This window comes from Galleria mellonella, unplaced genomic scaffold (genome assembly GCF_026898425.1).
Source record: "Galleria mellonella isolate WM207_F2 unplaced genomic scaffold, CSIRO_AGI_GalMel_v1 utg121, whole genome shotgun sequence".
Lineage (NCBI taxonomy): Eukaryota > Metazoa > Arthropoda > Insecta > Lepidoptera > Pyralidae > Galleria > Galleria mellonella.
This window is the reverse complement of record NW_026441983.1, coordinates 3,008,242-3,028,741: the sequence shown is the minus strand read 5'-3', so window position 1 is coordinate 3,028,741 and position 20,500 is coordinate 3,008,242. Positions and strand designations below refer to the sequence as shown.

Below are 20,500 nucleotides of genomic sequence, written 5' to 3'. Positions count from 1 at the left end.
TCAATTTTAATTTTTTTATTTTTATTTTAAATATGGCAATTTGTCGATTTGGATTTCTCCCATCAAAGGATATAATTTATACTGGGCCCAATCATTGTATAGTATTCCAAAAATTGGGGGGAACTATAACGATTAACAGAAAAATAGAATAAAATTCGTTGAAAATACTTTATTGGTACAAAAATGTTTTACTTACATTTGTTACAGCTAGTGGTTTGTCATGACAGTTGAAAAATGAGATTGAATATATCATGTGAATGTTAGTTTTGTGCCAAAAAACAAAAAAAAAAAAATAAGAAAAGACATTTAAAATTCGAATATGTTTAAAAATACCTTTTTTTTTTATAAAATAGTGTACATTGACAGGGCCAGGACTCCGCACATTTATGAAACATTTTGAAACCGCTATGGGTTTGTTGTCAACTCTTTCTATCGGCCATCGATTGAGGTTTGCAAACGAGAAAATTGTATATATTTTTTAAATGTAATGTAATAATTTTGTAAGTCCAGTTGGACTATTGTCCATTATTGGACAAACTATATATGGTATCATACATACCAGTGTCAATTATGCTAGTGCATTCGATACGATTGCGTTTACGTTTATGATATCTACGGATAAGTTACTATGGAAATCTGAGTTTCTGAAATCGTCCACTAGAGGCGTTGCTGAGTTTCCAATACAAACTATTTGATGTAAACGCTAATGTAATTGTACTGTAAAGAGACTTAAATAAATTTGTTATTATTTAAATAAATATTTTTACCTCAATTAAGATTTTATAATAATAAAAATGGACACGAAAATTGTGATTTATTAATAATGTTTTTATTTATCAAAATATTGTATTTATTATTTTTATTTTATATCCCAATGTTGTAATGGTGGCAGAGTCTAATTTTTAATTTGTTAAAGGTTGGTTTTAAATAAAAAACTATAAAATAAACATTTGTTTTTATTTCCACTAATAATAAATACGAGCGATTCGACCCGGCTTGGCACAGAATATTCGAAAATCAATACATATAATACAAAAAAAAAAATCTGCCAATTCAATTGATCGGTTATTTTATAGCATTTTATATGTGATTCTTTAGATTGATATAACTTTTTTATTTATGAATCGATTGAAATGAAACAAACACTAAATGTTAATGTCAATTATGCTAGTGCATTCGATACGATTGCGTTTACGTTTATGATATCTACGGATAAGTTACTATGGAAATCTGAGTTTCTGAAATCGTCCACTAGAGGCGTTGCTGAGTTTCCAATACAAACTATTTGATGTAAACGCTAATGTAATTGTACTGTAAAGAGACTTAAATAAATTTGTTATTATTTAAATAAATATTTTTACCTCAATTAAGATTTTATAATAATAAAAATGGACACGAAAATTGTGATTTATTAATAATGTTTTTATTTATCAAAATATTGTATTTATTATTTTTATTTTATATCCCAATGTTGTAATGGTGGCAGAGTCTAATTTTTAATTTGTTAAAGGTTGGTTTTAAATAAAAAACTATAAAATAAACATTTGTTTTTATTTCCACTAATAATAAATACGAGCGATTCGACCCGGCTTGGCACAGAATATTCGAAAATCAATACATATAATACAAAAAAAAAATCTGCCAATTCAATTGATCGGTTATTTTATAGCATTTTATATGTGATTCTTTAGATTGATATAACTTTTTTATTTATGAATCGATTGAAATGAAACAAACACTAAATGTTAATGTCAATTATGCTAGTGCATTCGATACGATTGCGTTTACGTTTATGATATCTACGGATAAGTTACTATGGAAATCTGAGTTTCTGAAATCGTCCACTAGAGGCGTTGCTGAGTTTCCAATACAAACTATTTGATGTAAACGCTAATGTAATTGTACTGTAAAGAGACTTAAATAAATTTGTTATTATTTAAATAAATATTTTTACCTCAATTAAGATTTTATAATAATAAAAATGGACACGAAAATTGTGATTTATTAATAATGTTTTTATTTATCAAAATATTGTATTTATTATTTTTATTTTATATCCCAATGTTGTAATGGTGGCAGAGTCTAATTTTTAATTTGTTAAAGGTTGGTTTTAAATAAAAAACTATAAAATAAACATTTGTTTTTATTTCCACTAATAATAAATACGAGCGATTCGACCCGGCTTGGCACAGAATATTCGAAAATCAATACATATAATACAAAAAAAAAATCTGCCAATTCAATTGATCGGTTATTTTATAGCATTTTATATGTGATTCTTTAGATTGATATAACTTTTTTATTTATGAATCGATTGAAATGAAACAAACACTAAATGTTAAGCAGAGCAAACGGCATCAGTGAAATCGCATTCAAATCGATTAAGCCGTTTCTAAGATTACCGCGCACAAACGTACAGACAAACAGACCAGTTCTAAAAATCATTGGATTCTACTACGTTCATAGAGCCCGCTATTAATAATTTTCCTTATATATCTTCCGTGTACAGACAGCGACCAGTTACGATTTTATTATATGTATATATTGATTAATATAATTAGTACCTAAATTGATATACATACAAACTTTTTGGCGTCAGTAATTTTTTTTTTATAGTAATTGTAATTTTTATTCAAATAAACTTAATAATAAGCATTTATGTATCGCCATTTTTTTATAACTCTACTGCCCAGTTCGGAATGCAATTTCAGCTGAGAAGAACGGGCAAGAAACACAGCTGTTGCTTTATTTCAAATAAAAATTACATTTATAATAGATTAAAATATGAATGGACAAAATGACTATGTGATAGTCATTTTGTTTTTTTTTTATACAACTTAGAATGGCAAACAAGCTGACGGCCCACCTGATGGAAAGTGGTAACCGTCGCCTATACACATGAGCAGTACCATGGACTAAACAGAGTATACTGTTTCGCCCATGATAGCCCCATGCGTTGCCATTCCTGACGACTCAGGTGTTATTCCTCTGTACCCTGTAAATTCACTGCCACATCCCACCCTTCAAACCGAAACACAGCCATACAAACACAACTGCTTCACGGTAGAAATACATATTTTTCACCACATCTGCCCTTCATACGCTTTCTGTTTTTACCTAATGGTGTCAGCTGGTAGAGAATGCCATATGGCATTAAGCTCGCCACTTGTACAAAGTTTTATTGTGCAATAAAGAATAAATAAAAAAACAAAATAATAGCATACATATTATCATATTTTCGCATATGGAGTAAGCAATGGACGAAAGCCGTTGCATGTCGACCCATCGGGATCTTTTATGCTTCCCCCTGCCTTATACCATCATTTCATAGATACTATGTGTTACTTTAACGATATCCCGCGGTTTAAGATATCTGTTATGTTATATTATTTTAACTGTTAACTCCACTGCTGGACATAAGCCTTCCCCATAAGGGAAAGTTGCCGATCCACCTGCCAAGTGAGGTAACTACTGATAAAATTTCACCAATGGTAAACCGTCATAAGCAATGGTACCGTTCCTTATGGAAGTCTATGGAAAAGGCCTATGTTCAACAGTGGATGATAAGATGTAGAACTTTGACCCCCAGTACAACTTCATTCCATTGTCTAGTTCGTAAGGAAAAAAAATTGCCCACCCGTGTCCAATATCGAATAATAAATCAATATACCTACGTAAGGCGCTTAATTTTCGAATAGATAACAATTGTTTATCAAAATAAACACAGTCGATATGTAATTATTATTGCTTAAAGCGAGCCGGAATTAAATAACGCATAGATTAATAATTTAACAAATACATTTTTTAAACTGTTTGATTTTTTTTTACAGACGAAACGAGTTTCAGATAGTGCTCGTCTAATTGGCGGGAAAAACTAAGCACAATATTTTCGTTCTTTATCTTTGAGAGAAAAGTCCAATAAAATAAGAAAATTCGAAACTAAGAATCATATTAAACACTGGTGTATTCGTATTTTATCCAAATCGGTTTAACGAATCATGAGATATAGCATGAAGATGTATGACCCACCTGATGGAACAATGGTAATCTACAGTGCTGTACTTTTTTTTTTATGAGTGAAAATGGAATGGTAACCCCGCCTGCGCTAACGGGATACGCTGGCGGAACACCAGTGAAGGGTGATAGATGAAAATGAAAACAGGCCAGTTGGCCCATCATGATGAATTCATCAGGAATTAACCATGATAGTTTCCAGGGGGAACCGCGAGGAGGTCGCCCTGGTTGGGTATATTGCTAGCAATGGGATTCTCAGTCTCCACAGTACTGTGCTATAGTCATACGTAAAACTACGGACATCACAGAGTACCTACATGGTAACCACCGTCGTACACTTCATAGCCATTCCTGAGGAATAAGATGTTATGACTTCATACCCTGCAACTTCATTAGCATGTTACTCTTCAGAATGAAAACAAAGCCCTGCAACCCAAACTGCTTAATATCCAAAATACTATTAGGGCACAGAGCAAGATGCCCAACGCTTTCATTTTTTAATTTCAAATGAAGGAAAAGAGCGGGAAACAGCTGTGATCTATAAAAATGTATCTATATCGTTGTGTACTCTGTCAATTTATTTATATACAATATTGTATGATAAATTATCTAAAATCCAAATGTTTATCAAGAATTAAATTACCTATCGTTTTAGACTTATGGATAATCTTGTGTAAATTATCATTAAATAATGTATTATTAGCATTATGCATAAGCGTTTGGTTGTGTCAACATAGTTATCCAATATCTAGATAGATTGTGCAGACCGCGACTGAAGTGTTAGTCCAGTGTACTATTTGATACGAGCGAAATAACACCTTAGTCCGTTATAAAATAATTATTAAAAAAAAATATAAAACATATCTAATAAAAAAAAAGTATTACTATTATTTAAGTAGTGTTATTAAACAGTGTTTATTGCATCGAATTATATAATACTCCTAAATTTTGCTATTTAAATAAAAATACAAACTAATTGCCTAGAATCTAAAATAATTTAAAATGCCGGTTGCAACTAGTACTAATGTGAAACAAACGGATTTATTGGAGAAGGAATGGTACATAGAATCACCGTGGGGCAGAATTGCATGTAAGTACATATTTATTTATATATATTCTTTTATTATGTTGACCATAGATTAAGGACAGTACCTGGGATACTATTTTTTTTTCAACAACAATAGACGAGAAGTAGTTACTTTTTTTTTTGTAGAATAATAAATATATAACATTTTCTTTCCGTGTTGTCCCGGCATAGAATAGGCCACTCCTTTCTTTTCTGTCGATGTCATAAGAGACGACTAAAGGAATTTAATGGGCGAGGGATGGGCAGCAGCGTCTTTTTTTAAACATTACCAAAGCCTAATTGCTGTTGCCAACCTGTCCGCTAAGCATAGCAACTACTGGCAATATCCCCCTTATGGGGAAACCTATGTTCAGCAATGGACAATTAACGGCTGATAAAATAAAAAAAAAATATATTTGTTTATTCAGAAGTTAAATCCATAATCTATAACAAAGCAAGACAACGACTTTATGGACTTCGTCTCTTTTCTTTCACAAGGGGATAAATAAACAGAACAAATAAAATACTATTGCAAACTTTTAATTATATATATATGTTTAAAAATGTTGATAAATTGAATAAGTAGTTAAAATTAATATGTTTTTGTACAACATAACGTGGCAGACAAACTTTCGGCCAAGTCACAGAATATACTGTGACACCCAAAATATTATTTGTTACGTCTAAAGTAAATAATAAAATAAACAGCTGAAAATGACAATTCGTTAAAAATATTATTTTTTTCTCTATTGACAACAGATAGTAGATCAAATCATATTTATTCGCTTGCTACATGGTACAATAAGATGTTACATATACAAGTAGGTACATAACATGCAGCATCCCGCAGAGGCATGCAAATGTCAATCTGTATTTAGTCTCTACATTATATTACAATTATAAAGTAAATAAAGTAGATATAAAATATTTTTTATTTGTTTATTCGAAATCAACAAATAGTTACATTTTTCTTCGCAAAAAAACAGCAATTTCAATAGGGAACACACAACGTTGAAAACAATTGAATTTAGAACGCGGAATTAAGTGTCAAGCAACAACCCGATTGCACTTGAGGAAAAAAAGTAAAAAAAAATTGCCGTACAAAGAAAAACGCCTTCCTTCGAAATTCAATCTAGAAAAAAAAAAGGTGTACTAGCCCCTTGTCAAAATATATATAAAAAGAAAACTTATCATTAATATATGGTCTAAACCCTCTTATCTTTTTTTTTATTTAAAAATCTTGGCAAAGGACTAGTGTTGCCCGTTATGTCACTAACAACCAGGAATCTAGACAAGATATTAGAGAAACGGTAAGGATTTTAATATGAGTGATGCCGATTGCAAAAAGAATTGTCAGTCGACATATAAAAATTACTGTTTCTGGAAAAACTATAAAGTATGACACTCTGTCTAGACGTGTTATGACCTAAGAATTTAGTATGAACCTTCTTTTCTCTCTCTCTCTCAAAATCTCAAAGTCCTCCATCGGTCAGTACACGTGACGCTAAAACATCTGATCGCTAAAATATCACGCGGGGTCAAAGGCCGTGCGATAAGCAATTTTTATTGCACGACTTCCTAAAGTCTCGAGAATTTATTTATTTATTTATGCTTTATTGTACACAAAAATTACGTTGTTATAATTTATCTATACTTATAATAAATCTGTAGAGAGGTCAATTCTGTACATGAAATATATTTCCAAAATCACTATCAGCGGGTGATTAGTGATCGATACTGATGCCAAAAATGCAATCAGTAAAATTTTTATCTGTCTGTCTGTGTGTTCGTTATAGAAACAAAAACTACTCGACGGATTTTAACCAAACTTGGTACAATTATTCTTCATACTCCTAGCCAGGTTATAGTATACTTTTCATCACGCTACGATCAATAGGAGCAGAGCAGTGAAGGGAAATGTTGGGAAAACGGGAGAAGTTACTCGATTTTTAAGGCTCCGTCGTGTGTGCAGCCTTAATGGCCACTTTTTAAAATGTTAAAATGTCCACCCGTGCGACGCCGAGACGGGTCGCTAGTTTTGAATAAAGATGTACAACAGGCGAGCTTAACTCTGTAAGAGTTCTCTTCTATCAGACCCTGAGTGGAAAGGAGCATTAAGAGTAAATTAAGTACAGAGGAATAACACCTGAGTCCTCAGGAATGGCAACGCATAGGGGGTATCATGGGCGAAACAGTATACTCTGTTAAGTCCACGATACTGTTCATGTCTATAGGCGACGGTTACCACTTTCCATCAGGTGGGCCGTCAGCTTGTTTGCCATTCTAAGTCGTGTAAAAAAAAAAAACAGTATAGAATACAAGAAAGATAATATAATACATGGAAATCGCAATGTAGAGTTATTATTTTTAATTGGATTTGAAAGACTATTTTTGCATGTGATAGCTCATGTGTATGCCCAGCTGTGGGTTGTTATGGGCTGCATAAATAGATACATCGCTAGCTCATAGAAATTATTTTAAATTTTTCCTTTCATCTGTTTTTCCCCGTCTATTTATTATTACTTCCACTCGCCTATGGCCACTATTGGACATAAGCCATCCCATAAGGGGAGTTTTGCCAGTAATTGCCACGCTTGACAAGTGGATTGGCAACCGCAGGTAGGCTTTTTAAGAGGGACGCTACAGCCCATCCCTCGCCCTCCCTTAGTCGCCTCTTACGACACCCACGGGAATTTTCTCGTCTATATTATTAGATTTTTTTTGCAATTGATTCGTGCAACCTTTAAACATAGTATAATGTACTACGTCGATATGTATAGCTTGTGTTACTTCTAGGCACAGACTTAGTATAATACATACGCAATTCATAATCTAAGCTACAGGGTACACGTATATTAATTTAGGGAGAACTGAACATAGATTAAGTATCCTGGCTTTATATTTCTACGCGATTGAAAAAGAAAAAAAAAAGAAATCGACATTCTTTTTTTTATATTTTGAATTAAAAATATTATATACCTACTGGCAGTAAAAAGTAAAAAAATACACGATCCCGCGTTCTAAATTCAAAGTACCTGCAACAATTTTTAATTCATTCACTTTGAATTGATTCAGCCAAACGTATAACCTAGAGGTGACTAAGGGAACTTAATGATCTATAGATGGACTGCAACGTCCCTCTAGGGGGGGGGGAGGTTTATGTTCAGCAGTGAATATTTAAAATCTGGTATGATGATGATGATGATGATGATGTCTTGTCAATGAGTAGTGAAATAAATGATTTAATTTGATAGTATTTGTGCTGTCTTCCTCGACAGAGAAGTATCGTAAATAAAACACTAGTGTCACAGTAACTTGCACGACCTCTCGCCCGCACGCTACCCAGTCGAGTGTCGGGGGTGCGGGCGGTTGGCAGTGACCGGCTTTATTCAATACGTCACATCTCTCCTTTTCCAAAACAATTTTTTTTTTTAATTTAACACTTAACAGTCATAATTAGTGCAAGTAAAATTTCAACCTTTTTTCAATACAAGTTTTAAAATTAACACAACAATCATAATTAGTGCAAGTAAAATTTCAACATTTTCCAATACAAGTTTTAAAATTAACACAACAATCATAATTAGTGCAAATAAAATTTCAACATTTTCCAATACAAGTTTTAAAATTAACACAACAATCATAATTAGTGCAAGTAAAATTTCAACATTTTCCAATACAAGTTTTAAAATTAACACAATAATCATAATTAGTGCAAGTAAAATTTCAACCTTTTTCCAATACAAGTTTTTTTTTTTTTTTTTTTTTTTTTTTTTTTTTTTTTTTTTATTAACACAACAATCATAATTAGTGCAAGTAAAATTTCAACCTTTTTTTCAATACAAGTTTTTTTTAAAATTAACACAACAATCATAATTAGTGCAAGTAAAATTTCAACATTTTCCAATACAAGTTTTAAAATTAACACAACAATCATAATTAGTGCAAGTAAAATTTCAACATTTTCCAATACAAGTTTTTTTAAAATTAACACAACAATCATAATTAGTGCAAGTAAAATTTCAACATTTTCCAATACAAGTTTTTAAAATTAACACAACAATCATAGTTAGTGCAAGTAAAAAATTTAACATTTTCCAATACAAGTTTTAAAATTAACACAACAATCATAGTTAGTGCAAGTAAAATTTCAACATTTTCCAATACAAGTTTTTTAAAATTAACACAACAATCATAGTTAGTGCAAGTAAAATTTCAACATTTTCCAATACAAGTTTTAAAATTAACACAACAATCTTAATTAGTGCAAGTAAAGTTTCACTATTAGGTATGGCCTTACAAAATGTCGATATAAAAATATAGGTATAGCCTTAAAATAAACTTAATTATAGTCCTTAAGAATATATAACCTTAAAAGGAGACTTGCTACTGCAATTAATAGTTTAAAATAAAAATAACTATTTGGCTATTTCTATTTGGTTATCCTCTTTTCCTCCCTTTTCATTCTCATTGTAAATTTCCCACTGTCCTTCCACCTTTTTTAAATGTACTATATTACGCCTTAATTCTTGACCAGTCTCATCATTTTTTATACTGATATCTCCTGCTTTAACGCCAATGACAGTGTGTGGAGTGGGATTAAAATTTGGTGTTAATTTATTTTCTTTAATCATATTTTTCATGTACACCTTTTCACCTACAGTAATATCATTATGTTTCGCTTTCCTTTTCCTATCTTCTATAATCTTCCCCATTTCTTTCATAGATTTGTCTTTATCGTATACGTCTAGATTGATATGTCTATTTTCCACATCTATAACTGAAGGAATTTTGTCTCTAAACGATCTGCAAAGAAATAATTCTGACGGCGTTTTACCAGTTGTGCTATGTGGTGTACTATTGTACATCATGAGGTAGCGTAGGAGTTCGTCTCTCCAATCAGACTTCTGCGACTGACTTATCTTTAACCGTTTTAGGATGTCACGGTTTTGTCTTTCTACTTCTCCATTCTGCTGCGGCCAATATGGTATCGAATTATGTAGAGTAATACCAAATTCTAAGCAAAAGGACTTGAACTCCTCGCTGGTAAACTGTCTTCCATTGTCTGATGTTATACTAACTGGAATACCAAGCCTTGAAAATATTTCTTTTAAGATGCCGATTGTTTCTAGGGACGTCACAGATTTCATGATTTTGATTTCCTTATAACGGCTGTAATAATCTACCACTACGAACAAGTAATGCCCACTTGGTAGCGGACCCAGAAAGTCGACAGCTATATCTGTCCAAGGATGTGATGGTAATTCTCGTCTTTTCATTGGCACAGGAAAACTAGGTCCTGAGACTAAGATGCAGCTCTTGCAACTTTTAACCGTATTTTCAGCATCTTTGTCAATCTTTGGCCACCATACCTTAGTACGTAATCTATTTTTCATAGCGACTATACCAGGATGACCCTCATGAGCTGATGCGAGCACTGGTTTACGTAACTCAAATGGAATTACAATTTTGTTGCCTCGCAGTAGAATGTCGTCATGTACCCAAAGTTCATGCTCAAACAGTTTATAATGATTAACTTCCGGGTCCCAGTTTTTCCCAGCGAGACCCATCTTTACTAATTGTATATCATTGTCTTTTTGCGATGCCTTTATTATGTCTTCCATAGATATAGCTAGTGGTCTTGCTAGATGTACGATTTGGTTGACATGATATTCGTCATCAAAAGGATTTAAATTCTGGGTGCGACAAAGTCTAGAAAGGGAATCTGCGATATTATTCTTACCAGAACGATAGACCACTTTGAAATTGTACGCTTGTAATCGTAATACCCAACGCTCAATTCGTGCGCAGGGTTTAGATCGTGGTCCAAATATGATTTCAAGAGGCTTATGGTCTGTAACTAATTCGAATTCTTTTAATCCATATAGGTACATGCAAAAATGCTCAATAGCCCAGACCAAAGCTAAAGCCTCCTTTTCGGTTTGGCAATATCGCTTCTCGACACTAGTTAAACTTTTATGGCCGTAAGCGATTATGCGTGGCCCACGTATATCATACTGAATCAAAACTGCTCCCAATCCTACTGGACTAGCATCTGCAATTACTTGTGTTTTATCATGGGGATCATAAAAACCTAATGTGTGTAAATTAGTTAATATTTGTTTTAAAGTTGCAAATGCATAAATTTGCTTTTCTTTCCAGAACTCAGTAATATCAGCATGTTTAGAAAGCTTATACCTTAAAATCTCGCGTATTGGTTCAGTGATTGTGGCTAAATTTGGAATCCATTTTCCGATATAGTTTACAAGTCCTAAAAAACTTTGAACTTCTTCAACAGATTTTGGCTCTCTAAATGATTCTATAGTTTTAACGTATTTATCTAGAGGCTTAATACCCCCTGGGGTTAGCTCATGCCCTAGAAATTCTATCTTTGATTGTTTAAAAATACATTTCTCTTTATTGAGTAACACATTATTGTGTTCCAAAATGTGTAAGACATGTTTTAGTCTGGCATTGTGTTCTTTTTCGTTGCTTCCAAACACGATGATATCGTCAATAAAATTTATAACGCCTGCACAAGAAAGAAGCATTCTTTCCATGATTTTCTGAAAATGTTCAGGTGCGCACGAAATCCCAAACATTAAACGTTTATAACGAAATAACCCCTTACTCGTTATAAATGTAGTTATGTCCCGACATTTTCCACTGATCTCAACTTGATGAAAAGCGTCCTTGATATCAAGTTTAGAGAAGATGCGAGCTTTTCCTAATTTAGGCAAAAGCTGTGTCATAGTAGGTAAAGGATGGTTCTCTCTCATGATGGCTTTATTTGCACATCTCATGTCAATACAAAGCCGTACGTCTCCATCGCTCTTCAGAATAGGTACGAGAGGAGAGACCCAATTTGCGGCTTTGTATACAGGTTCAATTATATCTTTTTTTACCAATTCGTCAATTTTCTTATTAATTTTATTTTCCAGTGGAATAGGTACCCTTCTATAAGGTTGACAAATAGGGGTTATTGATTTATCTATAGCGATATCTAATTGAACGTCTTTAAATTTTGGAAAAGTATCTGAATTTAATAAATTAATACTTATCCCTAATTTTAATATATTAAGACTCATAGCCGTCTCTTTGCCTAACAAGTTACGAGTACCATTATTTATAACATAAAATTTTGCTGTTCCCTTCTCAGGTCCAACTGTAACTGACGCTTCAAATGATCCTAATACATCAAGTGGATCTTTAGAGCCGTACGCCATAAAAGTTTGGTCTGAACCTTTTTCTTGATTGAATATTTCAACTGCATTTAATTTCAAGTATGCCCAGGTTTTGTCGTCTATTATGTTACTTTTGCTACCTGAATCAATAAGCATGTTTACACTAACACCACCGATTTGACAAGTTATTTCTGCATCATCATCTATATGGAATATATAGTTTATATTTGGTGATACTGTAGTTTCAGGAGATTTGGATGATTGCTTAGATTCTCCATTTAATATTTGTTTATTTGATAGATTAATCGATTTATATTTTTTTATGTTTTGCCGTTTAACTGGCATTTGCACACCTAAGCGCTTATTTCGCCTAGTGCGACATTGGTTCTTAAAATGGCCTATAAATCCACATTTTTGGCAGGAGCTATTTCTAGCAACACATTGTATATCGTCACTATCATGATATGTACTCCCGCATCTAGTACACCGTATACTTTTATCAGTTGGTTTTGTTCTAATTTTGTTTACAAGGTTGGGTTTTCCTTGGTATTCTTTTAACTGCCTTTCGACAGTCTCTATCGAGTTTGCTTCCACAATGATTTTTTCTATTGTAGTCGAATCGCCTTGCAGCAGAATCTTTTTCCTGAGCTCTGACGAACTACATTTTTCTACAATTTGATCGATGAGATCATCTTCCTTACGAGCAAAATTGCATTTCGAGCTTTGATTCCGTAGCCTAATCAGGAATTTATCGAATTTTTCTTCAGATTCTTGTTTCATTAGTCTGAATAGATGCCTTTCATAAACATAACTCTGTTTAGGTGAGAAATACTCATCTAATTTTTCTATAGCTATTTTAAAAACATCACTTGAATCGGTAATATCTACGTGTGCTCCCGGTAAGTTATAATATACATCTTGTAAAGCAAATCCACCCGTATGTAGAAGTATTGCCCTCTTTTTCAACGAGTCTTCAGTTCCCGTAGCTAACAAATAAATATCTAGAGCCCGTTTCCACCGTTCCCATCTAAGGCCTAGTGAACTAGGATCGCCTTCGCAATCAAAATTTTCTATAGATGACAATTGAGACGTCATGTTTGATCTGCAAGAAAGGACAAAAACTTACAGTTTTTTTTTTTTTTTTTTTTTTTTTTTTTTTTTTTTTTTTTTTTTTTTTTTTTTTTTTTTTTTTTTTTTTTTTTTTTTTTTTGCTATCAATATTATTGTAAGTTTAAAATTAATGAATATTATCCTAATAATACGTCTAACTATCCTATAGTACATTGACATAGATTCATAGATTTATACTTTCTATTCATTATGGAAGCAACCTCTAGTATTAAAACGATTAATTTCATAAACTTGTATCTACCTAGATATTAGTTTATGTGAAATTGTGGTTTGATGAGTCTTGCTCATTCGTATCGTACGGTGTACTTCATCTGTCATAATAATCATTCTGACTTGGCTAAATATGCAGGTACATTTTGTTGTATATATAGTTAGCGTCCGCTAATAATACCCAACTCGTATCGCCATAGTCCTACTATTTTGATTTATTATACCATAATGTAAATATAAACAAAGAGCTTGCGTTACGGTATGCGTGGATATCAACAAACTCTAACCACAACTACAACACTGAAACTTTGTTTAGGCACATTTAGCAAGATTGTTTTTTGCGACTATGGTACTTGAACCCATTAATATCAGTCAAAACGGGACAAAAATCAAGACCCACGCTCGCCCGACTCGAACACATTGATATCGGCCAAAACGGGGCAAAAATCACAATCCACACTGCGCCGCAACAACTGTTTATATATACATATGTATGCATTTTACATTTTTACGCCATATTACGCAGCAATGCTTTTGTCTCCTCTCATAATAAATAATACTATAGAAATTTCTATATAACATTTTATCATAACTATAATAAAATAATGAAATTTCTTAATTATTTTCTTTACTTTAAATTATAGAAATATCTTTCCTTTATTTATTTACTTATTTTTTTTTTTTTTTTTTTTTTTTTAAGTATTTACATTTTGACTGATAAGAACAGGGAATTTTGTAGTCACAAGGGGTAATGAAATATCTTTGTACTCACGTTTTCTCCTCGTCGCCAAAATTGTGCTGTCTTCCTCGACAGAGAAGTATCGTAAATAAAACACTAGTGTCACAGTAACTTGCACGACCTCTCGCCCGCACGCTACCCAGTCGAGTGTCGGGGGTGCGGGCGGTTGGCAGTGACCGGCTTTATTCAATACGTCACAGTATTAATGAATGTATTTTTTATGGGTGAAAATGGTATGGTAACCCCGCCTGCGCTAACGGTATACGCTGGCGGAGAACCAATGAAGGGCGATAGATGAGAATGAAAACAGGCCAGTTAGCCCATCACGATGAATTCATCAGGAATTAATTATGATAGTTTCCAGGGGTACCGCGAGGAGGTCGACCTGGTTGGGTATATTGCTAGCAATAGGATTTTCAGTCTCCATTACTAACAATCCCTTACCCCCCCCCCCCCCCCCCCCCCCCCCCCAATGAATGTATTGTACAGTGATAGCGTGGGGCGACTGCTTCGACCCACCGGTGCTGATGTGCCACGGCCAGGTGGACTCCGCGGCGTGCTTCCGACCGCTGGTCAAGTTGTTGCCGCGAAACTACTATTATATCGGTATGTGTCTTTATTCAGAACTAGATTACATAGACTTTTTTTATACAACTATAGTTGCAAACGAGCTTACGGCCGGTCTGATGGTAAACGAGGTACTTTTTTTTTAATTGATGATATTGAATGATAAGCCCACCTGCGCTGTCGGTATACGCAGCGGAACACCAGTGAGAGATGATAAGTGAAAATAAAAAAATAGGGCAGTTAGCCCATCGTGATAAATACACCTGGAATTCAGCATGATGTTTCCAGGGGGGACTACGTTATACTGATACGATGATGATGATGGCGGTGGTGGTGACGGTGATGGTGAATACTATGGCTTTAATTAGCATTAATTTTTTTTTATATGCAAAGACAATTGTGCGAGCCGCCTTCGACTGACCCGCTTGCAGGCCGTGGGTTCTTGATTGTGTGTGTTTCTGGCTGGAGAGATTTAAACAACCAATATTCTCTTTTGAAGCTCCTAGTACCTGCTCAGAAGAGTTTCTCCTAGTTCTGAGAGTTCCTCTGATCGGATTGAGGTTCAAATGCCGCACTCCGGTAGGCGGCCTGTATACCCCGCCCGGTCGCACGTTAACTACCTATTACTAACTCACGTTGATGAGTTGGTGCGAGAGGGACGGGGCGAGTGTGAGAGAGATGCGCGACTATAGTGAGCAGTACTTTTCGGCATCTATTTATTCTCGATATAAACATAATTTCTTATAATATAACTATTACTTTACAATTTTCCTTATTTCTATTATGGGAACTAAAGTCTCGCACATAGCAAATGTTTTATTTCACTTATAAACTATAGGTAAAACATACAATGTACAAACAACTATAAAATTTAATTAACAAACACAATAAATAATAAAATATTAATAACATAAAACTAGAATATCGCGAACAACAATTAATTAAATATAATTGTTACAGCAATGGAGCTACCAGGGAACGGCAAGTCTGACCCAGTGCCGCCCGGGCTCATGATGTCCGCCTATGAAATCCTGTACGCTATAAAGACCGTCGTCGACCACTTCAGATGGGACTCGTTCATTTATATCGCGCACTCCCTAGGAACCTTACTAGGTAAACTTTGATATTTCATGCTACTTAGAATGGTAAACAAGCTGACGGCTCACCTGATGGAGAGTGGTAACCGTCGCCTATAGACATGAGCAGTACTATGGACATAAAGTGTACTGTTTCGCCCATGATACCCCCATGCGTAGCCATTCCTGAGGATACAGGTGTATATTATATATAGATAGATGGATAGATACTCTTTTCTACTTTATTGTTTCCTTCAAAACATTACAATAGTAAACTTATTATAAATATAAACAATTACATATATATATATATATATATATATATATATATATATATATGGGAAGGCAAGGGATAGACAACAGCGTCCCTCTTATAACATCGCCAAAGCTTAACTGCGGTTGCTAATTCGCTTGCCAAGCGTGGCAACTACTGGCAAAACCTCCCAAGGAGGAGGCTTATATTCAGCAGTGGACAGTTAGAACTTTATTTTATAAAAAAAGAATGTGCAAATCCGGGGTCGGTCGCTAGTAAAACATATGTCCGTCAATTCACAGGTAAGCTGTACAGCCTCTCGTTCCCCGGTCGTATCTCGCACATCATCGACTTGGACCCGACGGCCGCCTACCACACCGTCTCCCCGGAACAGCTGCCCGCCTGGTACAGACAGTTCTTCGTCTCCTACTTCGAGAAATACAAGAAATTCGTCTCGCCGAAGGAGAATGCACCTAAATACACATACGAAAAGGTATTTATCTAAAAAGAATTCACAAAAAGGGTTGACGTCAGGCAGACGGCCGGTCGTAAAACTATAAGCCAAATACATACATACATACATACATATCTGTCACGCCTGTCTCCCATTAGGGTAGGCAGAAACAATGGAACGCCAAATGCTTCGATTCAAACAAACCTCTTTCGCTTTCTCCACATTCATCAATCTTTTCATACACGCTCGCCGGTTACGGGTACTTTTAATTTGGCCCGTTCTTCAGCACGTCGCCTATTTGGTCGACATACGTCCGTCTAGGGCGGCCCCTACCGACATCTCCATTCATTCTTGCTCGATAAATCTCTTACGGAATTCTAATTATAAGCCAAATCTTTTTGTAATATGGACAAAAAGCATATTACGCCGACCCCCAGTAATAATTGGGATAAGAGGAGGATGAAAAAGATAAAAAATGTAATTTACAAAGGTCTGTCATCTCTCGCTGGTGCCCCATCAGCGTATACCGATAGCGCAGGCGGGATTACCATTCTATTTTCACTGATTTAAAAAAAAAAAAACTTAATCTATAGACGCCTGCAACTCAAAACACCATTTTAGATTTCATAAAATTTTGGAGGATGACGCTTTTGGAGGAAAGTGAAAGAACGGTGGAGAAATTTGGGTCTTTTATTGGATTATTTTGTGTGTTAAAAAGATCAAAATCTCTTTCTCTTTTAAAAATCGCTTAAATTTTAAATGAAACGACAAACTAACTGATGATCGACCTGCTGGAAAGTTATTATTATTATTATATTTTTTATTCCTTATCACCATATCGGCTGTCAACTGTCCACTGCTGAATACAGGACTCCCCCATAAATGGGGGTTTGCCAGCAATTAAACTGCGCAGAGATGTTGCATCTCTGTGCATCTTCTATCGAATTTACCATGGGGAGTGTTCTGAGGAATTGTTCGGATACCTGCTGCTGATTTTCACCACCGTACAACCCACCATAAACTAAAATTTCATCCCAACCATCTGGACGAGTGGCGGTCCTCCACCGTGCGTTTTTCAAGGCACTTTCTTCCACGCACAACCATTCTTTAGAATCAACTTCCAGCAGCAGTATTTCCGAACCGATACGACAACATAACCTTCAAGAAAAGAGTATATTCCTTTTTAAAAGGCCGGCAGCACACCTGCAATGCCGTAGGTGTTGTAGGTGATCATGGGTGGCGGTAGTCACTTACCATCAGGTGAGCCGCATGTTCGTTTGCCCCCTGTGTTATAAAAAAAAATTGCCACGCTTGGCAGGCGGGTTGGCAACCACAGTTTTTGATGATGATAATGGTAACCCCGCCTGTACTAACTGTTTACGTTGGCGGAGCACCAGTTAAGAATGATAGGTGAGAATAAAAAAGGCAGGTCAGTTAACCCATCAATCGATCAGCTTGTTTATCATTCTATGGAACAAAAATAAAAAAAATATTTGACTTGGTTTGATCCAACAGGCGTTTGAAATGATGAAGAAGAACCGAGGTCTAACTGACGACGCAACCAGAACAGCTCTCGAGAGAATATTGGAGCCCGCTGGGAAGGGACTAGTGAGGTATTAAACTATCTTAAATTATATACATAGAGTGTCTACATACAAATGCTTCTAGAAAAACGGGTCAATTTTTTCATACAATTTTGCGTGATAATATTTTTTTATACAATTTAGAATGGCAAACAAGCTGACGGCCCACCTGATGGAAAGTGGTAACCGTTGCCTATAGACATAAACAGTACCATGCACATAACAGAGTATACTGTTTCGCACATGATACCCCCCACGCGTTGCCATTCCTGAGGACTTAGGTGTTATTTCTCTGTACCCTGTAAATTCACGCCATATCCCACCCTTCAAACCGAAACACAGCCATGCAAACACAACTGCTTCACGGTTGAAACACGAATGGGACAGAGGTGCAAAAGCAAAACGACTTTTGGACAAAGTCTCCCTCTGGTAAATAGTTATGAGTGATTCCTTTATAACTTCTAAATTTATTTTGTCTTATAATTTCCGCGTCTTTTTAATACGCAAACACTCATTTTATTTATTAAATATTAAAGATATATTGTATGCGTAAGTAAGTACATAGAATACTGATAATAAACCGAGTCAGCTCATTTGACAATTAGCTGACAAAAAGTTGAACTGTTTTTCAAGCTCGATGCTCTATATATAATCTATCTTATCTTTTTTTTTTCGCATATGGGGTCAGCTAATGCACGTCGACCCATACGGATCTTTTGTGCTTCCCCCTGCCTTATACCATCATTTCATAGATCCTTTATGTTACCTTGACGATATCCCGCGGTTTAAGATATCTGTAGTCCCCTGGCTCCGGATAAGCCGTTCCCAGTACACTCATACGCATACTTGCCAACGAATCGCAGTTGCACATCAAGTGTTCCATGGATTCCGATTTCTCCCCGCACAGTCTGCACAGTGTGTCCGAAGATAGACCCATCTTTTATATAATCTAAGTAAACTATATATTTATCTCTTTATTGTACTGGATGTTATTTTGTGGTAATCCATATTACTGGTTACTTGATTATAATTATTTTTTTTATTTCCGCTCTCAAGTTGAACTAGACTGCACACAGCGTGCAAAATTACATTAAAATCGGTTCAGTATTTTAACAGTTCGTCGCGGAAAAACAACATAGCACTAAAAATTCCTATATATTAAAATATTAGTAAAGAAGAAAAAAAAGTTTGTTTTGTTTTTCTTTTTATTTCAGATTCACATTTGATCAAAGGGCGAAGCTGATCACCCTACCACCACTCCCCCCAGCATATCTCAAAGCATTGTACACATCCATAGCCACTCCCACCCTGTCCATACTGGCTGAGGATTCTGTACAAAATGGCGCTTACAAAATGGCTGACTTCGTGTTTGTAGACGACTGTGAGAGACAGTATTACGTTAAGAGGGTGTTAGGAAACCACGACGTCCACGTGAACTACCCAGAGAGAATCGCCCCACACATAATACATTTCCTATTAAATAGTGAAAATGTTTGTAGTTTAAAAAAAGAATTAAATTATATAAGTAATTAATTAAACTAAGCAAATAATTAATTTAACTAAAAAATTAAATTAAATTTATTGGATAACGCAACGTTTAGACTCTCAATTTCTCTCAGATTGGGAGCCAAAACGAATGCTTCTACCGCTACAGGTGTGGGGCAACATTAGTGCCTTGGGACACCATGTCCTCTCTTGACTTAAGAAAGCTGGGCACTTGCTACGCCACTCACCTATTAATGACAGTCTACGTCGGGCTCTTGTCACTGCGGGCATGCCTGCCATTGTATAACGTCGTGGTTCGTCGACAAGAGACCTGACGGGATGTCCTTGGTACCTTGGAGGATGGGGCGTCCGCTTGTATGGGACTTCAGCTACGTAGACACGGTGGCGCCGTCTCATCTTGCAAGTACTGGATGTAGGAAGAGGGCTGGTGTCGCCGCAACACACCATAAGACTATTAAGCACCGTAAATATTCATCCCTTGGAAATGGAAAACTTTGCAGCATTTGGAGTTGAGATTCTGGATCCGTGGGCCTTTATATTGAATCAATAAAGATTCTATCTATTTATCTATCTACATTATTTAATTTTAATTAATATAATTAAAATTAATACTTAATTATACTAAATAAAATTAATTAATTTAAATTAAAACAACTAAATTTAGTTGATAAATAAATTAATGTGCTCATTGCTGCCTGTATAAAGTTTTATTTATTA

General features: G+C 34.9%; 2 protein-coding genes across 2 annotated transcripts; one reads left to right on the top strand and one right to left on the bottom strand.

The window, feature by feature from the left end:
• Positions 1-9,311: 9,311 nt before the first annotated feature.
• Positions 9,312-14,472, bottom strand: LOC113522340 (uncharacterized protein K02A2.6-like). Its single transcript, XM_052898936.1, has 2 exons — positions 14,378-14,472; positions 9,312-13,366 (listed from the first exon to the last, which is right to left on the bottom strand). The coding sequence occupies exon 2, from the start codon at positions 13,357-13,359 to the stop codon at positions 9,499-9,501; it is 3,861 nt and encodes a 1,286-aa protein (XP_052754896.1). The 5' UTR covers positions 13,360-13,366; positions 14,378-14,472; the 3' UTR covers positions 9,312-9,498.
• Positions 14,473-14,820: 348 nt separating this feature from the next.
• Positions 14,821-20,296, top strand: LOC113515303 (serine hydrolase-like protein 2). Its single transcript, XM_052898059.1, has 6 exons — positions 14,821-14,950; positions 15,872-16,024; positions 16,543-16,733; positions 18,210-18,307; positions 19,492-19,768; positions 20,024-20,296. Exons 1-6 carry the CDS (start codon positions 14,821-14,823, stop codon positions 20,294-20,296), a joined length of 1,122 nt encoding a protein of 373 aa, XP_052754019.1.
• Positions 20,297-20,500: the final 204 nt, after the last annotated feature.

Coding starts and splice junctions, on each gene's coding strand:
- LOC113522340 (XM_052898936.1), bottom strand. CDS start 13,359: ATGACGTCTCAATTGTCATCTATAGAAAATTTTGATTGCGAAGGCGAT.
- LOC113515303 (XM_052898059.1), top strand. CDS start 14,821: ATGTATTGTACAGTGATAGCGTGGGGCGACTGCTTCGACCCACCGGTG. Junction 14,951..15,871: donor GCGAAACTACTATTATATCG/GTATGTGTCTTT, acceptor TAATTGTTACAG/CAATGGAGCTACCAGGGAAC. Junction 18,308..19,491: donor GCTGGGAAGGGACTAGTGAG/GTATTAAACTAT, acceptor TTTTTATTTCAG/ATTCACATTTGATCAAAGGG.